This window comes from Microplitis mediator, chromosome 7, assembly GCF_029852145.1.
Source record: "Microplitis mediator isolate UGA2020A chromosome 7, iyMicMedi2.1, whole genome shotgun sequence".
NCBI lineage: Eukaryota > Metazoa > Arthropoda > Insecta > Hymenoptera > Braconidae > Microplitis > Microplitis mediator.
The window spans coordinates 6,410,568-6,436,503 of record NC_079975.1 but is presented as its reverse complement, the minus strand read 5'-3'; the positions used below and the strand labels follow the sequence as shown (position 1 = coordinate 6,436,503).

The 25,936-nt window shown below is 30.4% G+C and overlaps 4 protein-coding genes across 6 annotated transcripts; 2 read left to right on the top strand and 2 right to left on the bottom strand.

Moving 5' to 3' along the window:
* Positions 1 to 1,051: 1,051 nt before the first annotated feature.
* Positions 1,052 to 3,985, top strand: LOC130671044 (NADH dehydrogenase [ubiquinone] 1 alpha subcomplex assembly factor 3). The gene is made up of 3 exons (XM_057474730.1): positions 1,052 to 1,407; positions 1,486 to 1,618; positions 3,209 to 3,985. The coding sequence occupies exons 1-3, from the start codon at positions 1,355 to 1,357 to the stop codon at positions 3,620 to 3,622; spliced, it is 600 nt and encodes a 199-aa protein (XP_057330713.1). The 5' UTR covers positions 1,052 to 1,354; the 3' UTR covers positions 3,623 to 3,985.
* On the bottom strand, positions 3,774 to 14,696 carry LOC130671036 (ATP-binding cassette sub-family G member 8). 2 transcript variants are annotated; one of them, XM_057474715.1, is made up of 7 exons: positions 14,244 to 14,430; positions 13,897 to 14,172; positions 9,115 to 9,239; positions 7,323 to 8,102; positions 6,713 to 7,218; positions 6,180 to 6,646; positions 3,774 to 5,611 (listed from the first exon to the last, which is right to left on the bottom strand). In XM_057474715.1, exons 3-7 carry the CDS (start codon positions 9,225 to 9,227, stop codon positions 5,015 to 5,017), a joined length of 2,463 nt encoding a protein of 820 aa, XP_057330698.1. In that variant the 5' UTR covers positions 9,228 to 9,239; positions 13,897 to 14,172; positions 14,244 to 14,430; the 3' UTR covers positions 3,774 to 5,014. The 2 variants fall into 2 exon arrangements, with proteins under 2 accessions (XP_057330698.1, XP_057330699.1); XM_057474716.1 differs by lacking the exons at positions 13,897 to 14,172; positions 14,244 to 14,430 and adding an exon at positions 14,586 to 14,696.
* On the top strand, positions 13,280 to 20,671 carry LOC130671039 (ATP-binding cassette sub-family G member 5). Of its 2 annotated transcripts, XM_057474721.1 has the most exons (8): positions 13,280 to 13,584; positions 13,691 to 13,738; positions 15,280 to 15,518; positions 16,484 to 17,059; positions 17,816 to 18,038; positions 18,110 to 18,324; positions 18,401 to 18,580; positions 20,031 to 20,671. In XM_057474721.1, the coding sequence occupies exons 2-8, from the start codon at positions 13,722 to 13,724 to the stop codon at positions 20,516 to 20,518; spliced, it is 1,938 nt and encodes a 645-aa protein (XP_057330704.1). In that variant the 5' UTR covers positions 13,280 to 13,584; positions 13,691 to 13,721; the 3' UTR covers positions 20,519 to 20,671. The 2 variants fall into 2 exon arrangements, with proteins under 2 accessions (XP_057330704.1, XP_057330705.1); XM_057474722.1 differs by lacking the exons at positions 13,280 to 13,584; positions 13,691 to 13,738 and adding an exon at positions 14,731 to 14,939.
* Positions 20,621 to 25,875, bottom strand: LOC130671041 (succinyl-CoA:3-ketoacid-coenzyme A transferase, mitochondrial-like). Its single transcript, XM_057474725.1, has 7 exons — positions 25,520 to 25,875; positions 24,948 to 25,331; positions 22,942 to 23,367; positions 22,760 to 22,862; positions 22,468 to 22,681; positions 21,576 to 21,787; positions 20,621 to 21,139 (listed from the first exon to the last, which is right to left on the bottom strand). The coding sequence occupies exons 1-7, from the start codon at positions 25,601 to 25,603 to the stop codon at positions 20,961 to 20,963; spliced, it is 1,602 nt and encodes a 533-aa protein (XP_057330708.1). The 5' UTR covers positions 25,604 to 25,875; the 3' UTR covers positions 20,621 to 20,960.
* Between the last annotated feature and the right edge of the window lie 61 nt (positions 25,876 to 25,936).

Sequence of the window (25,936 nt, the reverse complement as noted above, 5' to 3'; positions counted from 1 at the left end):
TGCAGCAGACATCAGACAAATTTAAAATTATTAATAAATAAAGTAAATAATTAGTAAAATAAAATTTTTAAAAAATTCGCATGTGAAAAATTTTGAAATTAATAAGTGCATTTTTTGTAAATATTATTTTTTTAATTATTTCCTCTGTTTATTTATAATTTTAAATTTGTCTTATGTCTTCTAAATAAAATTTCATGAGTGTGAATGCAGCAGACATGAGACAATTTATAAATTTTAAATAAATAAATAAATTAAAATAATGAAATTTTAAAAAATGCGCGTACTAATTTTTCATTTATCTAAACACGCATTTTTTAATTTTTACTCTACACATTTTATTTTATTTATTCATTCAAAAATTTAAAAAACTCCCACTTGTCAGTTACATTCACTCATTTCAAATAAAATTTTGACATCGTACGCATTTGTGTATACATTTATGAAATAAAAATTTTATTAGTTTGTTTTAGATTCTGATAAAATAAATTTAAAATAATTAAGTAATTCATACTAATGGGATTATACTATAATGTAAAAGATCTAATTTACACTTTGTCAGGTACTTAAGTTTTTTAAAAGTTATAAATATCAGTACAATTTGAAAAATGTGTAGAAGCATAAAATAAAATAATGAAATTCAAAAAAAATTATCTATTATTAGCATTAAGTATAATTTATAAATTTTTATGAGTGTGAATGTAGCTGACAATTGGTAACTTTTAAATTTTTGAATAAATAAATAAAAATGATACTGAAGGGCCAGTTTTTCAAACCGAATTTATTTTCCGGGTTTAAACCCAGATAAAAATAAACCCGGTTTTAAGAACTGACCCTAAATGATGGAAATAAATATTTTTAAAAATTGCATTTAGTTTTTTTAATTTTCTACATGTATAGAATTTTAGTTTTATTTTTTTTTGTAAATGATTTGTTGAAAAAAAAATTTGAAAGTTGTTAATTTGTCTGCTAACTTCAGGATCATCAGTAAAAATTGAAAAATTAGTGCGCGCATTTTTTAAAATTTCATTATTTCTGTAAATTTGTATATTTTCTTTAAAATTTATAAATTGTCGCATGTCTGTTATATTCGTTCTCATGTATTATTCATATTTTATATATTTTTTATGGGTGGTTATGTAAGAAAGATGAAAGTATAAGTCAAAAAATTTTATAGTTGCGCATGTGTTTCATTATCCGACCCTTCAGACGCCGCATGACTTAACCTCTTGAAATATATATTTTGTTATTTATATTTATATACTTTATAAAACATGAAGTAAACATATATAATAAAGTAAATAATAAATGTATATTAATTATTTAATTGAGATAAAGTTGTAAATAATTTAAAAATATGACTAGTTTAGTTTATCGGCATTTAGGATTGTACAGAAATGGATTATCAAAGTAATTATTTATTCTTTGTAATAATTAATGTATGCGCTTTTGATAATTAATTAATTACTAATTTTTTTTTTATTATAGACAATATAAATCAATACTGCTAAAGAGATTTATGTCAATGCACAAAGGTGCATATGATGGAGATGGAAGAACAACCGTAACAATTTTAAATAAAGATCCCGAATACGGACTAATGATTGATGGTGTCAGTTGTGTAAGTGTCATTTATTATACATATTTTTATTTAATGATTTAAAATGAAAATTACAATTGTCGACAATATAAGAAGTATGAGATGTAATTTATTTATTATATTCATCAATTAATCGAGATTTAAAAGATAATCAAATCCTTCAGTCTTAAAAGACTCTAAACTAAGAGAGTTTAGGATTTCAGGTGGCAAATCTTGTCAAAGCCGTATAGCTGATACTACAAACGAGTGCTCATAAGTTGTAGTAGCAAAGTTTGGAATTTTTAAGGTGATATTGTATGATATTGAAGTTAGCAGACGTCTGGTAGTTTTTGAATTTTTTCAAAACCGATTAACTATAAAAAAAAATATTTTGAAAAATTGCACCTACAGTTTATTGAATTTTCTACATGTGTATATTTTTAGATTTTTTTTTTTTGTAATTTATTTGTTGAAAAAAAAATCCGAAAATTTGTAACTGTCTGCTAACTTCAGGATCGTGATATTGTTGTTTTTTGCAGCTATCCTATGCGATTGTCTGATGGTAGGATCTTCATCTATAAATAGACCACGTAGAAATTTTGGTTCACCTAATGACAGTAATTTACAAAATAGGCAGGCTAAATAGTATAACCGGCTAAATAGTAAAAACATCGATAGGGTATTATATGTTCGTCTCGTCTCAGATTAGTTATAAATAATATAAATTTCTTGTAGAAATATACGCGAAAAAAAAAATGCACTATAGGGTAGAAGTTCCGTTTTTGGCCACCTAAGGGCCAGTTTTGGACACGTAAAAAATTTAAATAAAATAATTTGTAAAAGAAGCAATGACATAACTAATTTTTTCCATGCGTTCAAAGATACTGTTATCCCACCATTAAAATGGAAATTTCATTTTATACTTTTTTATTAATAAAAATAAAGCATTGAATGTCCAAAAATAGAGCAGTGGCCACAAATGGTACTTCTACCCTATAACTTGAGAAACGACAGGTAATATAATGATAAATAGATCAGTAAATACTATAATTCTAAATAATTAAAACGTGAATCATTATTCGTGAATGATAGGATTGTTTAAATTTATTGTCGATGCAAGAAAATTTGATATTTGATAAAAATCGTAGCTTGTACCGAAAGCGATAAATTAATTTCGTAAAATGCATCTTGAAGTTCGGGAAATTAGCTTTAATTTTTACTTCATAACTTATGTTTTTTAACAATTTCTTCTAACGAATTAATGATCTCGAATATTTGAAAAAAATTTTAATAATTTACTTTCGCAGCTTCATCTTCTTATAACTTTCGAATGATACGATAACTGAAATTCGTAAATTTTATAGTGTAGCTCATGAAATAGGCATTAATTGACAGTATTATAAATTTTTTCTAATACTGTCAAACTAACAAAGACGTGAATGTATAGTTGATAAATGTGCTCCGAATAACCCAGAGCAAGCAACCAATCACACCAATAGATATTTGTAATCTTAAAAATGTTTAAGGAAATTAAGTAAAGAATTAAATTGGTACCCTGCCATTAATTGGATACAATTAAAATAATTATTTTTGATTAATAAATAAATTGAAAAGATAAATAATTTATTGCAGACGGGATTTAGATTAAATATTGGATTGAATATATTAGGAGCAATGATAATATTTCCAAAAACTGTACTTGGATGGAACATAGCTTCAGCAAGTGATATACATAAGGATTCATTAACATTATTTAAAGCAATAATTCCAAGACCGGACATAATGATACTTGGTCTAGATGATAATTATCCACGTGATGCTCCATTTATTAAAGATTTTCGTAACATTATCAAAGACTTAGATATCAATGTTGAAATTTTACCAGTTATAAAAGCTTGTACGACTTTTAATTTTTTAAACTCGGAAAACAGATACGTCGTTGGTGCATTGTTGCCACCAAGAGTTCTTGAGAAACACGATACTCAATTAATTGAAGATGTTGCTCTTCGAAAAGCATTAAGAAACCCTGTAAAAGGAACTGATTAAATTTTTAATTTACTTATGTTATGTATACTATAGTTTTATTAAATAAAAATTATGTAAAAATGTAAAATAACTTATATGATAGTTTTGTTTTTACTTTTAAATCGTAAAAAATAATCTCATTAAATCATTTAATAAAATAATCAGCAATAAAAACTTTATGATTTAACAAATTATTAAAAACAAAATAATTATAGATAAGAAAATTTTTTCTTAATTTCACAACGTCCCAGTTACTTTTTTTGTGATTTCAGTCTTTTTTGTAAAAATAACATTATAGACAAAAAGTGATAGATTTTTGACGTGTACCTAACGCGGTTTTTTTTACAAAGAATCTGTTTTTGTTCGGATTTTTTTTTTTTTTTATAATTATAAAAATTACGCATAAAACTTCAAATATCTTTGTGTTAATAAACGTCGTAATGTTATACATTGATAAAAAAATTTGTTTAGAAATTTTACGTCCACTAATTATAGACTAACTTTTTACAGTCAATTTGACGTCGAAATCCAATCGTAGATTTTTGTCAACGCAGTTAAGTTGGCTGCTAGTGTTAGAAAGTATATATAACACAAATATGCTTTAAATCACTTGATATCACAAAACATGATAAACATTAATGTGTCTATGGATTTTTTAAATTTTGAACTCAAGACTACCATTCTAAAAATTTCTTTATCCAAACGGCAGGTATGCAACTCAGCCATAAGCGACCCTACCAAAAATAAAACTACCCAGTTGAAGTCTGCCGCAATATGTCTACTATGGAGGGTAGATGCACCTCTAGCCTCCATAAAATCCGCGCATGAAAAATTCCAAAATTTTTATTTGTTTAAAAATTCATAAAAATACGCAAGTTGTGAATAAATTCGATAGCAATAGGATAATTATTAATAAATAAATAGATAAAATATAAAAATATGCCGGATTTATTAATAATTATCAGTTTAAAATATGAGTGAGGTTACAGGCCTCTGACTCCGGTATAGAGATACGGTAGTCTCGCGCCTTCTATGTAGAGTCTTCCCAGAGAGTAAGCCGCCGTCGGAAATATTCGGAAAGTTTCGGTTTGTAATACTAGTGTGTACTAACGTAGATTAGACTCATTTTTTAAGAGTGGGGGTAAAAACCGACGGCGACGTACTCTCTGGGAAGACTACGCACGGCCCATGTGTTTGAACGTGTACTTGGCGCGAGACACTACCGAGTCTCCGGATAATTACACTTTATTTATTGCACCACTATCGTGTAAAATGAACTTTTTTATAATAACTTTATATAATAATGTGGCACATAATTGTTCCTTATAATAAAAATACTAATATACAATAATATATCTATTAACTTTACATTAAAAATAGACTAAACAAAAAAAGTATATTTATTAAATGTTTCTACGGCTTATTAGGTGCACTTCGAGGTCTTTTTAACGTCGTGTAGCGTATTAACATAAATCCAATAATAATTAGTAATCCTATAATACCAATTCCAATGCCTAATTGAATACTAGTTGCATTATTAACATTATCAAGAGCTATTTCTCTCAAAGCAGCCGCACCATCAGGCGGTTCACAAAGCGCTTGTACAATAATATCTTGTCGTTGTACTTGTTTAGCTTTACAATTAGCTATTTTATTAAGTATCTGGGAGTTATGAATCTCTGGTAATAAAAATGACAATACCCACTCCATAGGACTGAGTTTCTGATACCAAAGTGGTAAATTTTCCAAGTGTAATGTTACACCCCCGCCTAAAGTTATTTCGCCGATTATTATACCAGAGATTAACGCTGCAACTCCACTCCATTTGCAGATATGAGCAAAAAATATGCATATTAAATGTTGTAACATAATATATAGTAATCCATAGGCAAGATAATTCCAAAGCGAAGTAAAACTATCATTTAGTGTTTCATGAAGTCCGGCCATTGCAAAAGCAGGAACTAAATATGTTACGTAAACAAGACACCATGAAGGAACACTACAAATAAGCTGAAAAAAAAATAATAAATAAATAATAGTTCAATTATTATTAATTTTCACCATAACTGCACCGAAAGTTTACATTCCTGCCCTGTTTAGAAGGAAGAAAGAGCCCATTAATAGGTCTTCTATAAAAATCTTTACCTTACGACAACTGAACCATAACCAGGCCTATCACAAGCGACTATACCACACAACAACTATACCAGTTTTTAAAACTACCTACGAAAATCTCAACCAATCAACAATTTTATCACTTAAAAACTCTATCACATTACAACTTAAGGTAGAAATTTTTATGGTAGCTATTAATATGCTGAAGGAAGTCGTTCTCTTCTCTTATGAGAAAACATGATAAAAATTAGTGCATGCGCCATTCTTCCCACAAACAGAGGCAGAAATTCGAACTTTCAGGTGCAGATCTAGTGAAAAATCATTTACACACCACGGAGGAAGGTAAGATGTCCCAATCCGCGTGCTTGCCACCCCCGCCTTCGGCTCGGGTAGTCAATTACACACGTGGGTCGAAATGTCCTACTTTCCTCCCTAGGTGTGTAATATCCTATTAAATAATTACCTCAATGATAATATAAATAAAACGTCCGTATAGACCATGTTTTATATCACTTTCAACGTTGGGTCTTGCATTAATAACTTCACAAATACCAATTAAACCAAGTGGCCAGAAAAAAATTCCAAAACTTGAATAATACAGTCCTACTCTGTCTCTTAAATGTAAATTATTGTCTCCAGCGACATTCCAAAATATCGCACCGAGTATAATACTCAATGATGCAGCTACAACTATTTTTTGAACAAGTCTAGTCATTGTCCAGGGTTGACTATATATAAGAGTTTTTAAAAGTAGCGCATATATTTGAATAAATATATTTGCGTCGTATATAGCTGGTGGTAATGCTCCAGGTGGACTTGGATCACTCAGACCTGGTAACCGTGATCTTGCTAACTCTGCAAGATGATCTATTCTTTGTGATGATTCAAGCATTGCTTCTGCTGATAAATCATCAAGAGTCACTAAATCAACTGTAAAAAAGTAAAATTACTTAATTAATAAAATCATTAATAAATATTTTATTACAAACAACTTACGATAGTAATCCGATGGATTTTTAAACGGCGGGCATGGAAATTCAGCAAGTGCGAAATAAGGCAACATATCTCTTCTAGGTCCCGAGTACATTATCCTACCGCCTGAAGTCAATGCAACTCGCGAAACCATCGTCAGTATTTCATAAGTCGGTGGATGGAGTGTCAAGACAACAAGTCTTTGTCCCCTAGTTGCCCAATGTCTTAAATACTCAACGAGAAAAAATGCATCAAAAATATCAAGACCATGTGTTGGTCTATCAAGTGTCAGTATATGCGCATCTTGAAGTAAACGACAAGCTAACGATAGTCTTCTTGCTTCCGAAGTCGTTAATGAATTAATTAAACAATGTTTTGTTGCTTCAAGTCCCAATTCTTGTAATACTGCTTCGATCTCCATATCAGATGCTCTAGAACCACCTTTTAGACACATGTAGAAACTAAGAACTTGTTGTGCCGTCAAACCAGGACTCAAACAGCATTCTGCTGGTAAATAAGCGACCCTTGATCTATAAATATATAAAGAAAAATTAAAAATTATAATTTAAACAATTGTTCAATTACATATCTTGTAATTGATATTCTATAATTATATATTATTTAAATTAATTACCTTAAAGCACGCGAGGTCACTGGTCGCCCATTCAGCAAAATATCTCCACGTTTTATTTTACGTTTACCAGAAATAGTTTCAATAATAGCAGTACCCTCTTTTTCAGTTGTTGCCATTATTGCAAGTACATCTGTAGCACCGGCTTCGAGTGTTATACCGCGAAGTAACGGTAAATTATCGGAAGAGGATAATTCTAGTTCGCGTAATTGCAGATGAGGATGCTGGAGTGATGGGATTCTTCGTAAGCCTGCACCTAAGTAGCTTTCAAGTCCTGAATGACTTGGTACTGGACCTCCCAATACTGTTTGTCCATATCCTGGATCAATTGGTGCTATACTGTGACGTCTATTTGGCCGTCCGGATTGTAAAAGATTTGCTTCACTTGCACTTCTCAGTTTTGGGTGATCTCTCACTATTAATTGTGAGTGGGCTTGTTCACGTGGTACCACATGAACCTGACGGAAATCAGGGTCACTTCGAGCAGATCTCATGGCAGTACTTGACTGAGGTGGTATTCCGCTGTGAGATACTTTTCTACCTTCTTCACTTGAATCATAGCCACTGGAACCATCTTTAGCCCGTGACGGGGGTAGTACACGTGGCAGTCCAAATTTTAAATACGTGTATGAATTGTTTGCCAACGGACTCTTGGGTCCATATCGCGGATGTCTGAGGATACTCTGTACCGTTGAATCACGAAGTTGGAAATTACCGTAAGGTAGAGGTGATTTTTCAGCTGAGCCAAGCGCTGAATCCGTAAAATCGGAATTCAAATTTTGTCTACGTTAAAATAAAAAAATAATTATTATTTCATTTTAATATTGTTTTTAAAGGGGACCGCTAGTGTGAAATTTTGAAAAAATCAAATTTTTTTTTGCATATTTCGATAGTCTATAGCTTCAAAAATAACATAGTAAAATTTTAAGGGCATATCTCGAATAGTTTTTTTGAGTTACAGTCATCTGAAGAGCAGCCGTTTATCGGTTCTCAAAAATACATTTTTCAAAATTGCTGCAGTTATAATTCAAAGACAAATCATCCGATCGATTTGATTCGAATTGCAACTTCTTTTATATATATTTCTATGTACCATGAACCTCCAGTTTTTCGATCGAATAGAAAATGTAATTTTGCCAGGCCAAAAATCATCAAACTTTTTTTTAAAAACCCCATCAGTTTGTTGAATTATAATTTTTTTTCTTAGCCCGAGGGTCATGGTACGGGAAATATCTTCTAGTTTAATAAACTTTTTGGTTTTTTTGATTTCATGCACTGTGAAGGTCGCTATCGCTGTAGCAATGGGGGGGACTTTTTTTCTGAGCGTAGAGAGATTGTGAATAACTCGCTGAATTTTGAATTTTTTGGTCCAACAATTTTATCTTGTATTCATTACACTGAGAGAAAAAAAAATTAAATTCAAGTAACCATGTTTACTTAACTCATAATACTAAAAACAAGAAAGAATTTACTACATCGAAGTATAATATTTCTTATCTTTATAACAATTGTTTGAATCTACTCATAAATTTCTACAGACAATGCATTTTTACTAAAATTAAGAAAATATTTACTTGGCCCTATTTAAGTAAAATAATACTTAAATCAAGAAATTTTACTTGGAACTATACACTTTTTTCTCTCAGTGATATATATCCAAAAATATATCCTTAAAACATTAAAACATTCCATACAGTATTTTTCTTTAAAAAAATTCCCGAAAATCATCTTTTTTTCAGGCGATCACACTAGTGGTTCCCTTTAAGATCGCATCATTGTTTCACAATTTTAATACCTGTATATTGACCAAGCATGAAGATCTTCGCTTGCTGGTGGTTCCAGTCCACGTGTATCAAGTACTCCAGGTACTGAGTATCTTCTTTCGAGTTCCCAAGCCTCCGATCCCATTGTCTCGGATTACTTTAAACAAAAACAATAAAATTTATTATTTTTTGAAATAACCTTGCATTGCTTAAAAAAAAACTTAATTGAAAGAGGAATATTACGAAGCGCAGTAAAAATTTACATTTCAAATGAGGCTTCAGTTTATTTGAAATTCTAGAATGCGACTGGTTAACATTGAAGTGAAAATAAAATAAAAAAAACAACTAACAGGAAAAATTACTGCAATACCAATCTTCTTATACTATCCGGGATAGTGAATATGACGTCATTGAACTTAGTCATGAATTTCCAGTTGAAAATTCACTAGCCAGCAGCATTCCAGAAAGACGCATAAACGTGTTTTTCTGATTACGGTTCTGGAATTTTTCGCTTAAATACTCAACAAAATATCTATCAGTATACTAATGTTCAATTTTTTTTTCTATAAATTGACATTGAAGTCAACCGGAAGAAATCATTTATATTTGAAAGATAAATTGTTTCAATTCATTCACTTGACTTTAACATGCACTTCTACTGTCATTTTACTGAAGCGTTATTAAATAATTTTTTTTCCCTTCAAAATAAAAAGTATTTAAGAGCATAAAAAATTTTATGCATACATCGCGCGTGTCTGTAACACGGAGAAAAGAAAAAGAAATGAAATTAAAAAAAAAAAAACGACGATGAAATTCTTCACAGCTTCTCAACTTAACGGTTTTGTGTGAATGGCCTAAAAATCATCATCAGCAGCTGTTTATTACTGTTGATTTTAATAGCCATGCATCGTTAACTAATTACGAGCTTACTAATTTTTTATTAACTTTGTATAGATAAAAATTTAAATAAAATAAAAACCAATTTTGTGATGACACACAAATAAGCATATGTGTGAAGCAATTGGAATACGATATGAAGATCATCATTTTCAAAGTAAAAGTGCTGATCCGCACATGTGTCATGAACACGAGTATGTCAAGGTATCATGTACATTAAAATTTTTTTTGTTACACCAATTTCACCAGCAGTTTCTTTGAAATTTATTTTTCTACCAACTGTTTAATTATTACTATTTTATTATTAAATTACTGATGACCGGCGATGAGTATTACGGAGTTATATTTTAAATAAATATCTTTAATATACAATTTATAAAATAAATTATATAAATAGGTCAAAATTTAAACTAAACCGATTCAACACCTGCTGAGATAAAAGTAGTAAAATAAACTTCTACCTGCACGTGTTTAATTATCAAGTTAAAAAAATATACAATAGTGGTATATACATATATATGTGTTAGCTGATATATGTACATTCAAAATAAAAGTTTAAACTTTCTAATTGTCACTGAAACGTTTTTTTTCTTCAATACGCACAGCATACCAGAGATATGGTGTTATACTAAATAAAAATATAAATAGAATCCGGAAACATGTTTCTGATGCTATGTGAATATCACGATACCGTTACCTCGTGGCGTCTGGAATCTCAGAACGTATCATAAACATAATGCACATCTACATGAATATAAGTCATTAAATATTTTCCTTTTTTTTTTCTATTTAAGCCATTGATACTCATACTCTAGTCATTCAATTACTGTAATTCTCGTTGCCACACAAAAACTAGGAGCACCGGTAAAATGCAAATCCAACGGAAAACTAACGTGGGTCTTTCTTGATAGCAGCTTTTGCTATTTTCATATGAGAAAACAACTGTAAAATTAACATACATACTAAATTAATATGACATTAAATGACATTTCTTGTGGAACCAATTGGAACAAAATATTTATAAATTATATTTTTAAATTAAGTGAAAGAAAATATTGGAAAACTTGGTGACAGTTCAATGAATTGTTACTTAATAAAATGTAAAAAAAGTTAAAGCACCGTTTAATTAAATTTCTTAAGTCTTGAATAATTTTAAAAGTAAAATTAAAATTATTTTTTAAGTTTAAATTAAATATTTAATAATTTATAAATGAATTTAATTTAAAAAGTTATAAAATAAAATTTTATATAATAGTTTATTAGAAATGATTTTTTAAAAATTATAAATTACACATTTCATTTCACTTTCAAATTAACATAATTTATGCTCAATTAATTTAATAATTAACCCTTGAAACAAAAGAATAAGTAATAAATATTGTATATTTTTCATCTCATTGAATAACTTACATATTATTGAATTAAATAAACAAAATTATTATCGTCTACTTCACGTCAGAGTTTCATTTTCTTCTGGGCATTTACATTAACATTTATCGCGATTTCATTAGCACAATATTTAATTTCTCTATGATACGATGTCGTTTACTTGTATACACGCAATGTTTAAAAATCCCACGCACCGGTTTCCATGCATTTGTATTATAAGTTAAAACTTCAATTCAAGTAAATAGTTGATAAAGAATTCATCACGAGCACATGTGCTTAACTATTATGCAGAATTACTCTGCAATGGTGACCCGAATTCTTAGAAATAAGAGTACCAAGATATTCCATTATTTTTCTTAGAAATCGTGGAAACTATTCGTAAGAATTACATAGTGAAGTAAATCTCTCTTTTGCGCTTCTCACATCACTTATGGTTAATTCATAAATTAGAGCAAATAAATAATTATTTTTTAAAAATATCTCTTACTATTTTTTAAATTACTCGACATACAAGTGCAAGTGATTATAAATAATAATAATAATTATTATTATTAATAGTTTTTAAGGTGACTCTACTTAACGATCAGACTTTTTTTATTTTTGTGTTAAAGGAATTACGGATTTACTGACCTGTTTAACTGACAAATTATTTTTAAAAATCTAAATTACGTATGAGTTATTACATTTGAATTAATTATTATTATTATTTCCGGGTAAAAAAAAATTGTTGACTATTCAAAACTTCAAAACGTGCGCAATGACGAATTTTTTTTTAACGTTTTTTAAACTTTTGAAAATCTGAGAGAAAAATCAGTGATTATTCTACACTGTAAAAAATTTTTGGTGTAAAAATTATCTCTGAGGATTTCACACGGTCTGCTCGGTGTGACCTCATGGTGTAAAATATCAAGTGGTGTTATTTTAACATGGTATCAACGATTTTAACGCGGGTCAAAGTAATCGAGAATTTAAAATAAATAACTTATAAATTTACACCATTGGTGGTGTGAACGTGCAATTCACACGGTCAAAAATTTAACACCGTGCGTCGTGTAACTTTCACACCGCCAGTGTTGAAAATTTTAACACCAAATCATTTACACCACACTTTGAACTCAAAATATTCTAAAAAGACGTTCATAAATAGTTGAAAGTCGGCTTTTTTTGAACGTAGTTTGCACTGAAAAACATGAAATCTAGCACTTTTAATGGAGAGCCAAAAAAAATTTACAAACGAGTCCAAAAACTTTAATTTATACACAGAAAAGAAGGATTTCTTGGGGCAAGAAAAATTTTAAATTATCAAATGAAAACGAAAATTTTCTTAGAACTAAAAATTTTTTCTTGCCCAAAAATTTTTTTCTTGACTCAAAGAAATTTTTTCTCGCCTCAAGAAAATTTCCGTTTTCAATTCATTCATAATGCGAAAAATTTATTAAGACAAGTAAAAATTTTCTTGACGTGAGTAAAAGTTTTTTGCGCTAAGAAATTTTTTTTTTCTGTGTAGTTCCTGGTGGAAATTTTTCCGAATTTTCTCTGATTAACTCTAAAAAAGTCTTTAGAACTTTAGAACTAAGTTTTTCAGAGAAAATTCCGAAAAATTTCCACCAGGGGTATGAAGTAAATTTTTTTTTTTTCATTGCATTTTCATAAGTTTTAACATCTTTTTTAAAAAAATTTTGTCATTGTGAAGTTTAGAATAGTCAAGACTTTTTAAAAAATTTTTTTTACACGGGAATTATTATTATGATGATCATAAAAGATATTAATATTCACAATTTATCTGAACGTTATCTGAATTGCAAATTGCCATAGTATACACTTGCATGAAGGTCACTATATGTCTTCAACGCCCGTGCTCATATTCAAACGCCCATTTCATTATAAATTTTTTAATTTTCTAACTTGATTCTTGTATTTATTAGTCAATAAATCATACATAGCAATAATAAATATGAAATAAATAATGATAATGACACCGCATGCAGAAAAATAAAATAAAAATGTATAATGAAGAAAGTTTAAAAAAAAAACAGTAGTATCCAGTATCAATGTTCAAACGCGATCTCGATACACGATACATCCAGCGGATATCGATTCCCGGCGTGTGTATATACACAATATACCAATCGTGTGATATTATTCAAAAGAATTGTTTATAAAGATTTACTATCAGTTGTAATTAAAAGGCGAGAGTCTCTTCCTGTGCCAGGCACGTAAGTTTATTGCAGAAACTACTCTAATAAATCTTCAATTACTAAAACTTTATATGTATATATTTATATATATATAACGGCGTAAACTACTGAATTATTTCTGCAGAATCCACCAACCACAACGAAATGACTCAACGATGAACAATACTCTTTGGTATACAAGATAAAAATCATCCATAAATTAAATATATAAAATTATTAACATTTAAAGTTTTAAAAACTTAACAACTAATCGATTTGAATATATATTGTTTTATTATTATTATAACAACTTGTTAAGGAATAGTTGAATGAATAATAAATATGACTCACCCAATGAAAGTATACTAATAATAATTAAAAAAACTAACGACAATAGTAATCGCACTATTCTCATTAAATAAAACACCGGCAATAGTGAGCCTTCATAGCTTCTCGTGCATTGAATGCGTATACGTTTGAATTATAAACTGATATGAGAGAACCCGCGATAGCTGACGCTCACTTTCAGAAGTAAACTCAAGTAAAAATTAACGCATCATATTTTATTATTCAAAGTCAATTTTTATCAATGCACTTGATCAGTTTAATTTATTGCTTCTGCCATATCTGGAATTTTACGTCAAAGTTAAAATTTTTCTAATTTACTCCTGCTGTCAGAAATTTTTTTACGACTTAACTCTAAAGTCAGAACGTTGCCACGCACTGCCACGGAAAGTCGACGGCTTCAAGGTATGGTACCCAGTGGAACTAACACAGGACCAAAGACCATACCAGCCAAAGTAACTTTACAAAACCTAGTGTATATATATATAGATATATATAAAACACGTACACCTATAATAATCTACTCTTTTATTCTCTGGCTCGCTTTTACCAATGTACTTTAAATTCTTCACTACTCACTACTCCTCCTTCTTTTAAACCATCACCACTACAAATCCTACTACTGATCCTGTCTACCTCTACCTTTGTAAATTCCCCTACCTGTTGTACTTTTTTTAATAAGGGAAGACATTCACCTCTCTGGTATTACTGCTGGAGAGCCACGGTGTGCTACGGTGAACCACACGGTGCTGGTTACAAGACCTGAAAGAGTATAGTGTTCAAGTTTTAGTTTTATTCAGTATCAGCGTTCTCCTGTCTTCTGTATTTCAAGGTATACCTGGATACTTGTTTCCCCACCGATACGAATCGTCGCATCGCCACTACACCGTTTAGTTTAATTTTAACGAATTTTTAAATTCATTGAGTATAAACATTACAACTTACTGTGGAATTATGAAATTTAATTTTTAAGCGAAAAAAAAGTACGATTTATTAATCAATTGATTAATTAATTATTTTAAAAAAAGTTAGTTATGAATTGATAAGAGGTAAGATCTGTATTTTTTAAAATTACTAATTAACGTTATTAGTTATAACTTAAAATTTTTTACTGTTGATTTTATTGACTATAAAAAATAATTATCAGTTAAGATTTTTTTCTGGGTAATTAATCTCTTTCTGTAAATTAGTTTCGACTTTTATGTTAAATATGTAATTTAGTATTTAGAAATCATAGTATAATTTTGTTATAAATATATATTATTATGTTCTGATTATTACTTTACAAATGATTTATTTTTTTAAACCCTAGTTAATAAAATTAAAATTTTTAAATAAAGATGTCAAGTAGTTTTAATTTTTAAAATTAATTGATAACTTTTATTACAGGTTGATTGAATTTAAAATAAAAAATAATAATATCAGTAAAATGAATTTACATGAGTGTATTTTGGATGTTTCTAATGTGTCATACTCAACATCAGTTTTAATCGAAGGTGGAAGTTGTATATCAAAATCTGAACCAACAGCAGTATTGAGAGATGTGTCAGTCAAAGTTCATGGAGGCGAAGTTTTGGCAGTTCTGGGTTCAAAGGGATCCGGAAAACGAGCGCTACTTGATGTTATTGGTATGCATTTATTTGTTAGATACTGATATATTTTTATGTATATTAGGGTGACCCAAAAAACCCGGCTTTTTTTTTGTTGACGAGTCTCATATGAAAATTTTTTGGTTTAATGTATTTTCAGAACCTTTCAAAAATCAGCTCGATAAAAAATGAAGAGGTCGTTCACAAATTTTGAAAATTCCAAACCTGATTGAAATTCGAATTTTTTTTTCGAATTTTTTCCTTTCTCGCGGCAGCAGTAGTTTATATTTGTAAAATAATGAATATGCTGAAAATTTCAGGCCAAAATTTAAATAATTAAACGTCGCTCAAGAATTTTGAATGTTTCCGAGTGCTGTCTTTTGGACGTTTTCGAGCGACCCTTGAATATTAATATTCAAGCATCTCCATTTTTTCACCATCAATTTATATCATAATAAATAAAAATATAACCCGAGACCTAGAAAAAATTAGTTATTTACATACTTTTTCTTTTTTAATTCAATTTTTAGGTTTTTTTGGTTATTCAAATCGTACCCAATTTTATTGTTTAAGACCGTCCAGTATATTTTTGGTTATGCAAAAGTGATATTTTGGTAAATAATAATAATTGAGTTATAAAAAAATACAAAAATTAATTTAAAGTATTAGTTACATATGAGTTGATATTCAAAATTATTGAGCGACGTTTAAAAATTTATATTTTGCGCTAAAATTTTCAGCATGGTATTGATTTTACAGATAAAAAATATTTCTGCCACGAGAAATAAAAAATTTAAAAAAAAATTCGAATTTCAATCATTTTTGGAATTTCCGAATTTCTCGAGCGACCCCTCAAAAATTTTTTATCGAGCTGAGTTTTGAAGCGGGTTCTCGAAAGATATTAAATCAACAAATTTTCATATGAGACTCGATCGAAAACAAAAAAAGTCGGTTTTTTTGGATCAACCTAATGAATAGTAAACATAATTAAATTATTTATGTAGCTGGAAGAGCAAGAGGTGAGAAACGCGGAAGGATAACTCTCGGCGGAAGCTTGCTAACACATGAATTATTTCGACGTCATGGTGGATACGTAGCACATAGATGTTACTTATTACCAAGTCTAACAGTCCGTCAAACTTTAACTTATGCCACTTGGTTAGCTAATTTAAACAATCGTGAGCTTCGTGTACGTCAAACTTTAGCTGACTTGGCGTTATCTCAAGTAGCGAATAGATCAGTTAACGATCTTACTAAACCGGAATACCGTCGATTGATGTTGGGAGTACAGCTTGCAAAAGATCCAATGCTTTTACTTCTTGATGAACCAACATGGGATACTGATCCATTGAATACTTATCTAATTGTTTCAATGCTGTGGTCATACGCAACTAGACGTGGTTCAATTGTTGTATTGACAATGGAAACACCAAGATCAGATGTTTTACCTTTTGTAAGTCGAGTTACACTTTTGTGTCTCGGAGCTGTTGTTTACTCCGGGCCAACAAGAAGTATGTTGGATTACTTCACTTATATCGGATTTCCTTGTCCTGAATTAGAGAATCCATTGATGTATTACCGTAAGTTTAAGCAATAAGAATAAATTATACTTAATTATTAAAACAATTACGCAGCTACATATTTTAATTAGTTTTTATAATAAGGGTGCGCGAATAATTCAAACTTACGAATTATTTGCATCCCTAGTGGATCTAAATTACGGTAAATTACCGTATTTTACGGCATTTTGCCGTAAGCGCCGTATATTTTTTTACTTTTACAGTACCATACCTTACTTTACGGTAAATTCTCGTTCTTTTACCGCAAGTGTACAGTAAAAATACCGTACTTTTGCCGTAGGTTTATCACAAACTACCGTATTTTACCGTAAAAAGCCGTATTACGCCGTAAATTATGGAAAATTACCGTAAATTATGGTAATTATCGTAATTCGGATCTACCGGGGAAAGAATCAAATAATTCGTAAATTTTCGAACAATTTAAAACCTTCCAAATTATTTGTAAAACTTCGAATAATTCAAAAATTTACGAAAAATTTTTTTTGAGTGACTTAAAATTGTAATATTTTTTCCAATAGTTCAAATTTTCGTCAGAGATAAATAGAGCTTAGACACGAATCTACAAAAAAATTACTTTTGGTTACTTAAAAAAAATTAAGCTCTTTAAATAACAATGAAATATTTGAAGACTGATCAGTAATCATAGTTTTCTTAATTCAAATCGAGTAGTTAGAAAATTTCTGAATAATTCGAAAAGTTACGAATAATTTGAATTATTCGATTCGCATACTTCTAATTTACATATTTTATTTTTAGTATGTCTGTCAACAGTAGACCGTAGATCACGTGAAAGATTTCTCGAATCTAATCAACAGATATTAAATCTTGTTGAAAAATTTAAAGTAGAAGGTGGTTTATATATTAAAGAAGCCCCGCAAGGATCTGCTAGTGTTAAAGAAACACCTGTTGGGTATTTACATAAAGGATTAGGGCGTGGTATTAAACCAGGATGTTTTTCTACACTTCTTGCTTTGTATTTGTGAGTATTAAATTTTTTTTTTCTTATCACAGTGATAAATTATGTAAAAAACTATTTTAATCTTCTTGTAGAAGAGGAATGGCAGCGACCTTTTCATTTAATAAATCAGGCTTAGGACACTTTGCCGCTCGTCTTTTGATGTTACCATTTTGCATATCTTTATTAACTATTTTGTACTCAAACTCCAGTCCTATGCAGTCGAGAATATTCTTACAAATAGGAGGTCTTGTGTTTAATTGTTTGGTGTTGTTTTATATTGCAGGAATAGCTACAACAGCTCTATTATGTCAGTAAAAAATAATTAATATTGATTTAATTAAAAATATTTTATATTATATTTTAATGATGAAATTCGGTTTCAGTTCCGGGATTTCGTGCGAGATATTATCAAGAAAAAAGAGAAGGATTGTATGGTGGAGCGATGTTTTTATCTTCATATACATTACTAAGTTTGCCATTAAGTTTTATTTCAACTATTATTACTGTTGGAATTCTGGTACCGATATTAGAATTGGATGCAGTCTCGTGGGCGTATGCTTCAGGTAATATAAATAAGCAAACCAACTTACAGTTGCATGACAGGATTTACCCCACTTCCATTGTCTGCGATTATCTAAAAAAAATCTGAAAAGTAGTTGACCCTGTGCAAGATTGTGAGCCCTTTCGATTGTCGCCAAGTACTTTAAATCGGTTAATTCGTTCCAAAGATGTCGTCGGACAAAAAAAGTTCACACACACGGACGGTCCATCCGGAAATAGACAGAATAGCTTCCTAAGACCTCAAAGCATCAAGATCTGATGAAAACTCAATTTTCGAAAATCGGACCGAAACCAATAACTTGCCTTTTTTTGAAAATTTTCAGATTTCATAGCGGGAAGTTTAAAAATCCTTGCTATATTTGTTAACTTTCAACCCAGCAATATCGCGTTACTAATTCCAAAAGGACTTATATTTTTATACGCTCTTTTGGCCAATCGTTTGTAGGTCCTCTTCATAGCTTCAGAATAAGTCTACAATATGATCAGCAATTAAAAAAAAATTATACGCCTTTTTGGTATTAAACTTAAACTTAGCGACTAAAACCAACAGGGCGTATAAAAATGTACCCCAGTGATACGTGTTTGAGCAAGATTCTGGAGTAAGTATCTTGAGCAAGATCCTTAGCTGCTAGTGTCTTTTTCTACGTATGTGTCTTTCGCAAGTTCAAGAAACCTATGTCAAGATTTGTGTATGTCTTGCTCATGGTATCGTACGCAAGGATATTCAAGATATCTTGAACACGGTGCAATGAAAAAGTGTCTGACGCATTTCTTAGACCAGTAACTTACAGTAGGTACTGGGTCAATTTTGGACCTTGAACAAATCTTCAGCATGTTATGCGCAGCTATTTTCAACTATAGTCTTCCTCCAGAATTGAGTTATAATCTAGCACGAATTTATTGTGTAAGGCTTGCCCTAGGCTTGCAATTTAAACCTGGTTACAAGTATCTGCAGCAAGACACATACGTAGAAAAAGACACTAACACCTATCGATCTTGAGAGTAGACTTGCTCAAGAATTGAAAAAAATTGTTATATCCCTTATTAAAAGAATCCATTTAAAACGATTAAAAAAAAAAAATTTTTAAATACATTTCAATTCTTTTGAACACTTTGAATACTTTTGAACCACTCTTCTTATGGGCATTTAATATTGCAAATCGTTTCGAATAATATCTTTTAATCAGGGATGAGTAAGCCCTTTTGGAAATAGTGACGTGATATTATTACCGTTTGTACGTATAAATCCCATGCATTATAATCATTTACCGTTAATGCTTAATACATTTAATGATTTACACCATAAAAGATATTTTTTTATTGAGTTGTAAATTACATCAATAATACCCCAATCGATCGATAGTCCATTAATTAAATAAAAAAATAAATTATAAGCAATCTAAATAAATAAAAAATACTATAAATATGAAGAAATATTTTTTTTTGCTTTAGGTACCCTCTGGGCAAGTTACGTAGCAGCGGAACAAATAACGGTGGCATTTTTTATGGTTATCAAACGACCATTAACAGGCGCTATTGCTGTTCTGTATGTTATTTTAGTATTATTACTTATTGCTTCGGGTGGAGTCCGTAGTCTTAGAAATCTACCCAATTGGCTGGCGACTATCTCAATAGCACTACCAACAAGATATGCATCATTAGCAATGAACCAACTTACCGTTGATATACCAACGTTTTTAAATTTACCATATAACGAGAGCTTATCGTGCCCTGGTATACCTGGGTTGTGTAGATATCCTGACGGACGAGCATATTTAGTCGAACGTTTCACACGCGAAGGTCAAAATATATCACAAGTATTAAATGTTGATCTTAATTTACTTATTTCACTGGCCATCGCATTTGCACTGGTAATTTTCAATAGTATTATTTACCTTGTGCCCCTGCCAGCTAAAGTTAAAGCCAAGTTCCGCGAATAATTAAAATATTTGTTAACGATAAGGTAAGAGACCCAGTAACCCATTAGGAACTAAGTCTTTTAGCTTACATATATTTATATTTATTTTAATTTTTCTGTATATTGATGAGTAAGACTTATATTGTAGTTTATTAAATATAAAATTTTTATAATATATTGTGTTTATTCAATTATAAAATAAGTATTAAAAATTGCTTCTGTGTAGCAGCTGTTGGCTATATCAACTTGACGGTTTCGATATCACAGAGCTTTGCATCTTCGTCTTTGATACGTCGGTACTAATTATTGCTAATTACGGCAATTTATTGCCTGTATTCCCCATGTTCACGATCGGTGTCCATCTGCGACTCGTACGGACTCACTCGTGCATGTGAATAGAAGTAAACAGATTTCTAGCAGTTGGTCCTTGTTAGATACATATATATTTATTAAATTAAATAATTTTAATCTGTTATTTGCCCCATAACTTTAAGATCATCAGCAACAGAAAATTGACAACCGGTTGAATTGATAACTGTATTGATGTCAACATCAGGTGCTAATTCAACTAAATGCAAACCTTCACCTCGAGTAACTTCAAACACCCCCAAATCTGTGATAATCATGTCGACGCATTGTTGGCCTTAATAATAAAATATAACATATATGTAAGTATTTATAATACTATCAAAAAAATCAACGTGGGATTGCATGGGAATCCATATATGGAAAGATTAGAACCCGACTAGTTACTGTTCTGCACCCGACTCTGTACGGTGCTGGAAGAAAATGCTCGGTTGTGCAGAACAGTAACCAGTCGGGTTCCAATATTTCCGTGTAGTCCATAAAAATTCCCATATGGACTTTGACATGGTGCAGACTCCCATGGGAAGTCGAGGTAAAAATCTACATGGGAATCCATACTAGATTCTCATATGGCTTTGGCATGGTGTGGATTTCCATAGGAACCCATGTGAGAATCTATACCGGGATCTATGCTGGATTCCTATGGGAACCAACATAGGAATCTAGGCTAGATTCCCATATGGATTTTTCTAATAGGGAAATTACTAGAATACCTGTCAAAGGCAAAGTACAAGCTTCCATAATTTTCGGGCTGCCATCACGAGTTGTGTGTTCCATTGTCACAATTACTTTTGTTCTTGGAGCCGAAACTAGGTCCATTGCTCCGCCCATTCCTGTAACCATCGATCCAGGAATCATCCAGTTAGCTAAGTCTCCTTTTTTTGAAACTTGCATCCCTCCAAGTATAGTGACATCGAGATGACCACTGGAAAATTAAAGTTGACTTAACTGTAACGAAGTTAATAAACTAAACTACAGTCGACTACCCGTCATAAGCCTCTTCCCCTCAATCGGGAGTTACTGAGTCCAAACAGCTGCCCCACTTAATCACTCTAAAGAGTTTCGTACTAGAGAACCCGTTATAAGCCTCCGTTAAAATTGTCAATTATAAACTAAGAATAAGAAATAATAGACAAATTAATGATGAAAATTTACTATCTATGATTCGCGGATAATAATTTAATAATTTTTAAGTACAATATAATTTATTATTCATAATTGTAATCATGAACTACATCCAAAGCTTCTGTTACAATTTAAAAGTCTTATTGAGCATTAAGTTAATCAATAAAATTATTATTTTTATTATTACTGTAATCAATACCGTTATCATTATAATTTTTTGCATTTAAATAATTATTAGTGTAAAAAGATAAGTGTTTATTTTAGCGCCATAAGCACCAGGAAAATTGGGATAGTCGCGTATGTAACAAAATGTAAATATGCCGCTAAAATTATATAAAATAAAACAGGCTTATAACGGGTAGCCGAGAACAAAACTAAACGCACGGTAGTGGGAAGACTGAAATTCAAAGAAAAATTTACCCTACGTCCCCTAGATCAGGCTTATGACGGGTAGTCGACTGTAAATGTATTTAATTTTACCCGGTGATCATGGCGGTACTTTCATCACAACTGAAAATAGAAGTACCAGGTAGAACTGCTATCGGTTCTACTCCATGTCCCATTAAATCAGGATCAACTGGATCGATTCCTGGATAGCGAAAGTTCAAAACTCCTGCGTCAAAGTGTAATGATACATTCGTATCATTTTTAATATAATGAGCAGCTGACGTTGGTATTCCAAGACCTAGATTTACTGTTTAAAATGTATTTAGACATTATTTAAATGAATGATTTATCAATAATCACTTAAATTAAATTCCATATTAATTACTATAGCGTCCATCCTTAAATTCCAGTGCAGTACGTCGGATAATTATTTCTTTTGCTTTAGTCACTGGTGATGATTTTGTTTTAGCTACGATTTTTTTTATTAACTAAGTAATAATATTTAATAAATTATCACAATAATGATAAAGTTTACAAAAAAATTATAAATAAATATTTAAATCTTACTTCAGTATTTTTTTCATAATTTTGTCCTTTGAAAATTCTATCTACATATATTCCAGGAACGTGAATATTATCAGGATCAAGTTGACCGACTTCAACTATTTCCTCAGCCTCGACAATTGTTACTTTAGCGGCTTTACACACCACAGGATTAAAATTTCGCCCTAATTTTCTGAAAACTAAATTTCCAGCTTTATCTGCTTTCCATGCTTTTACTAAAGCGAAATCTCCAGTAATTGCAGTCTCCATAATATAATTTCTTCCATTAAATTCTTGAACATGTTTTGGTTGGCTCAGTATTTCAGGATTACCCTGGGCGTCATATTTCATTACGAAATTGCCTTCTTGGATCATTGTACCGTAACCAGTTGGTGTATAAAATGCCGGTATACCAGCACCTCCAGCTCTAAGACGTTCTGCTAATACGCCCTTTTAATATTTAAAAAATGTTGGAAAATCCAAAAGTCTACACCTCAATCGTTCATTTTATTTTATAATATTAATTTTTTTTTTTATTATAAATTTTTATTCCTCATAAATTATCAATTTCATTTTTTTATTTCTTATTTCGAATTTTTTTTTTTTTTTTAATACCCCGCCTTTTTGTCTTAGATGTCGCACTTTTTTTTTCAAATTTCAAACCTATACGCTAGTACTGCTGCCAGCAGTAGTTGAAGAGAAAAAATGAAAAAAGTAATAACAACCGTAAAAATAAAAATGGCAGCTAAATTTTTCGTAAATAATCAGTTTTACGTTTTTAATTAATTGCAATTAAACTAAAAGGATTTAGATAGTGATTTTCCATAGGGTTCTTGTGATAAAAAATACAAAGATAATAAAAAAAATTTAAGCCAATTAATTGTGTCTATCGAAAGTTATCGTGTTTGTAAAGTGTCATACGTGACAATTGACAGCACTGGTTTCTTGAGTTTGAATAATTTATTTAAAATTAATAAAGTAACGGATCGAGTTAACGTTGGGTTCAAATTGTTCCTCAATAAATTCTCTATATGCTAGTATACAATTTGACTTATTTTGGTGTAATTAAAAGAGTGTAGAAATATTTTGTGTGAGTAAAATAGTCGGAAAAAAGCCGTTCATAAAGCGCACCCTCAGCGCTTTCGCACTTGAGGTACTTGTTTAGAAAATCTCATAGAATCAAATGGATTCTCATAACCCTGATTAAAAGAAACGATTCGAAACGATTTGCAATGTTAAATGTCCATAAGAAAGGCGATTCAAAAGCATTAAAAAGTAGTAAAAATTTTTTTTTTCTAATCGATTTAAATCGTTTTTTTTTACTAAGGGAAGTTCCCATAGAGATTTTATAAAAATGAATGAGTCCATGGTGAAAATTTTCGGAATTTTCTCTGAAAAACTCAGTTCTAAAGTTCTAAAGACTTTTTCAAAGTTCTAAAGACTTCAGAGATATTCAGAGAAAAGTCCGAAAAATTTTCATCAGGGGTTCTATGACAAGTGCTATCCCAGACCATTCAAATCGGAATGACTACTTTTCGACGTCTTTTTGAAGGCGTCCTCAAGAAGTCTTATAATGACTTCTCAAAGGTGTCATTTTAAAGAACTCTTAATTAAGAGTTCTTGAAGACTTCATAAATAAGACGTCAGTTTTGTGACGTCTAAATGTATTCTTCTTTTAACTTCTTTATGAAGTCAAAATTAGGAGCTCCTTAAAGACGTCATGGTAAATTCATACTGAAGTCTTATTTGCGAAGTCAGAAAAAATAACTCTTTTTAAAGACGTCTTACTGAGTTCGCTAGGTGGATCATTCGACATCTTGAGAACTTCTCAAAGACTTCTTTAAGATGTTGATGAGATATCCAAATCATAAATAAGAACTCATTCAGAACTCATCAAGACGTCATTTTGTTATCTGGGATATTTAAGTATGGGGCCTTATACATACAGCTATAAGAATCTATCGAATTTTTTAAGCAGGAGTGCGCAATATTAATTACTCTTTTAGAAAGTCGAGTATAATAATTCGTACCTGAGAAATAAACTCCAATTCTAAATTTCCATTAAGATATTGCTTTCCAAACTCTGGGTTCACTCCGACATATGAAGTAATATATTTTTTTATTTTTTGTTGCGCTAAAAGTATTTGCAAGCCAATATCATGGAAACCGGCAGTAGTCGATACTACTGTTAAATCTTTACATTTACTTTTGCTAATTGCATCAATTGAATTTTGTGGATATCCACTAAGTCCTATACCACCAATTAACAATTTAGCACCATCCGGAATATCAGATACTGCTGAATCCACAGATTTAAAACATTTTCCATCTCCAATTGGCGCTTCATTTAGTTTCGGTTTATCAGTTCGAAATTCATGTGCATTAATTTTTAATGGGTAATCAAAAGCAAGTGCCTGTAAAAATAAAATTCAAACATTTGTTTATTCGATGTCAATAATATTTTTAATTAAATAAATATAATATTAGCAAAAAAAATTATTTTTGTAAAATCATATTGATAATGGATCTTTGAATGTCATCGATCAAAGTCTACTTGTACAAATATGTGCTCATTTTTTAATAAAATTCACTAAACCCATACCTTATTTATTAGTAAATAATTTTGTAACTGTTTGTAATCAGCTTTTCCATATTTTTTACCGAATTTAATAAAACTTGACAACATTATATTGAGTATTTATGAATATATCATAACAAACAAGCTGTGATCCAGGTCCCGGTCTATTCTCTATGGATCTATAATCAATATGCGACCTAACTAACAGTCGATATCATGAATTTTGCAACGTTGAATTTTCATCATTGGCGTATGCAATATTTCAAGCGTTTTGTTTTTTTTGTCAAGAATTTTTTTAATTCCTTTTTTTTTTGTCTTATCATCTTAGATCTAAAAAATTGACAAAACCAGAACTCCGTAGATCTTAATTGTATGCAGAATTTTTAATTTTTTGAATTTTCCCATACAAGTCAAAACTTTTTCAAGAGCTGAAACAGCGGG

Coding starts and splice junctions, on each gene's coding strand:
- LOC130671039 (XM_057474721.1), top strand. Junction 15,519..16,483: donor AGCGCTACTTGATGTTATTG/GTATGCATTTAT, acceptor TTATTTATGTAG/CTGGAAGAGCAAGAGGTGAG. Junction 18,325..18,400: donor AGCTACAACAGCTCTATTAT/GTCAGTAAAAAA, acceptor ATTCGGTTTCAG/TTCCGGGATTTCGTGCGAGA.
- LOC130671036 (XM_057474716.1), bottom strand. CDS start 9,227: ATGGGATCGGAGGCTTGGGAACTCGAAAGAAGATACTCAGTACCTGGA. Junction 7,219..7,322: donor GTGACCTCGCGTGCTTTAAG/GTAATTAATTTA, acceptor ATATATTTATAG/ATCAAGGGTCGCTTATTTAC. Junction 6,647..6,712: donor AAATCCATCGGATTACTATC/GTAAGTTGTTTG, acceptor ACTTTTTTACAG/TTGATTTAGTGACTCTTGAT.
- LOC130671041 (XM_057474725.1), bottom strand. CDS start 25,603: ATGTTGTCAAGTTTTATTAAATTCGGTAAAAAATATGGAAAAGCTGAT. Junction 23,368..24,947: donor AATTGGAGTTTATTTCTCAG/GTACGAATTATT, acceptor AAATATTAAAAG/GGCGTATTAGCAGAACGTCT. Junction 22,863..22,941: donor ATTATGAAAAAAATACTGAA/GTAAGATTTAAA, acceptor ATTATTACTTAG/TTAATAAAAAAAATCGTAGC.
- LOC130671044 (XM_057474730.1), top strand. CDS start 1,355: ATGACTAGTTTAGTTTATCGGCATTTAGGATTGTACAGAAATGGATTA. Junction 1,408..1,485: donor TACAGAAATGGATTATCAAA/GTAATTATTTAT, acceptor TTTTTATTATAG/ACAATATAAATCAATACTGC. Junction 1,619..3,208: donor TGATTGATGGTGTCAGTTGT/GTAAGTGTCATT, acceptor AATTTATTGCAG/ACGGGATTTAGATTAAATAT.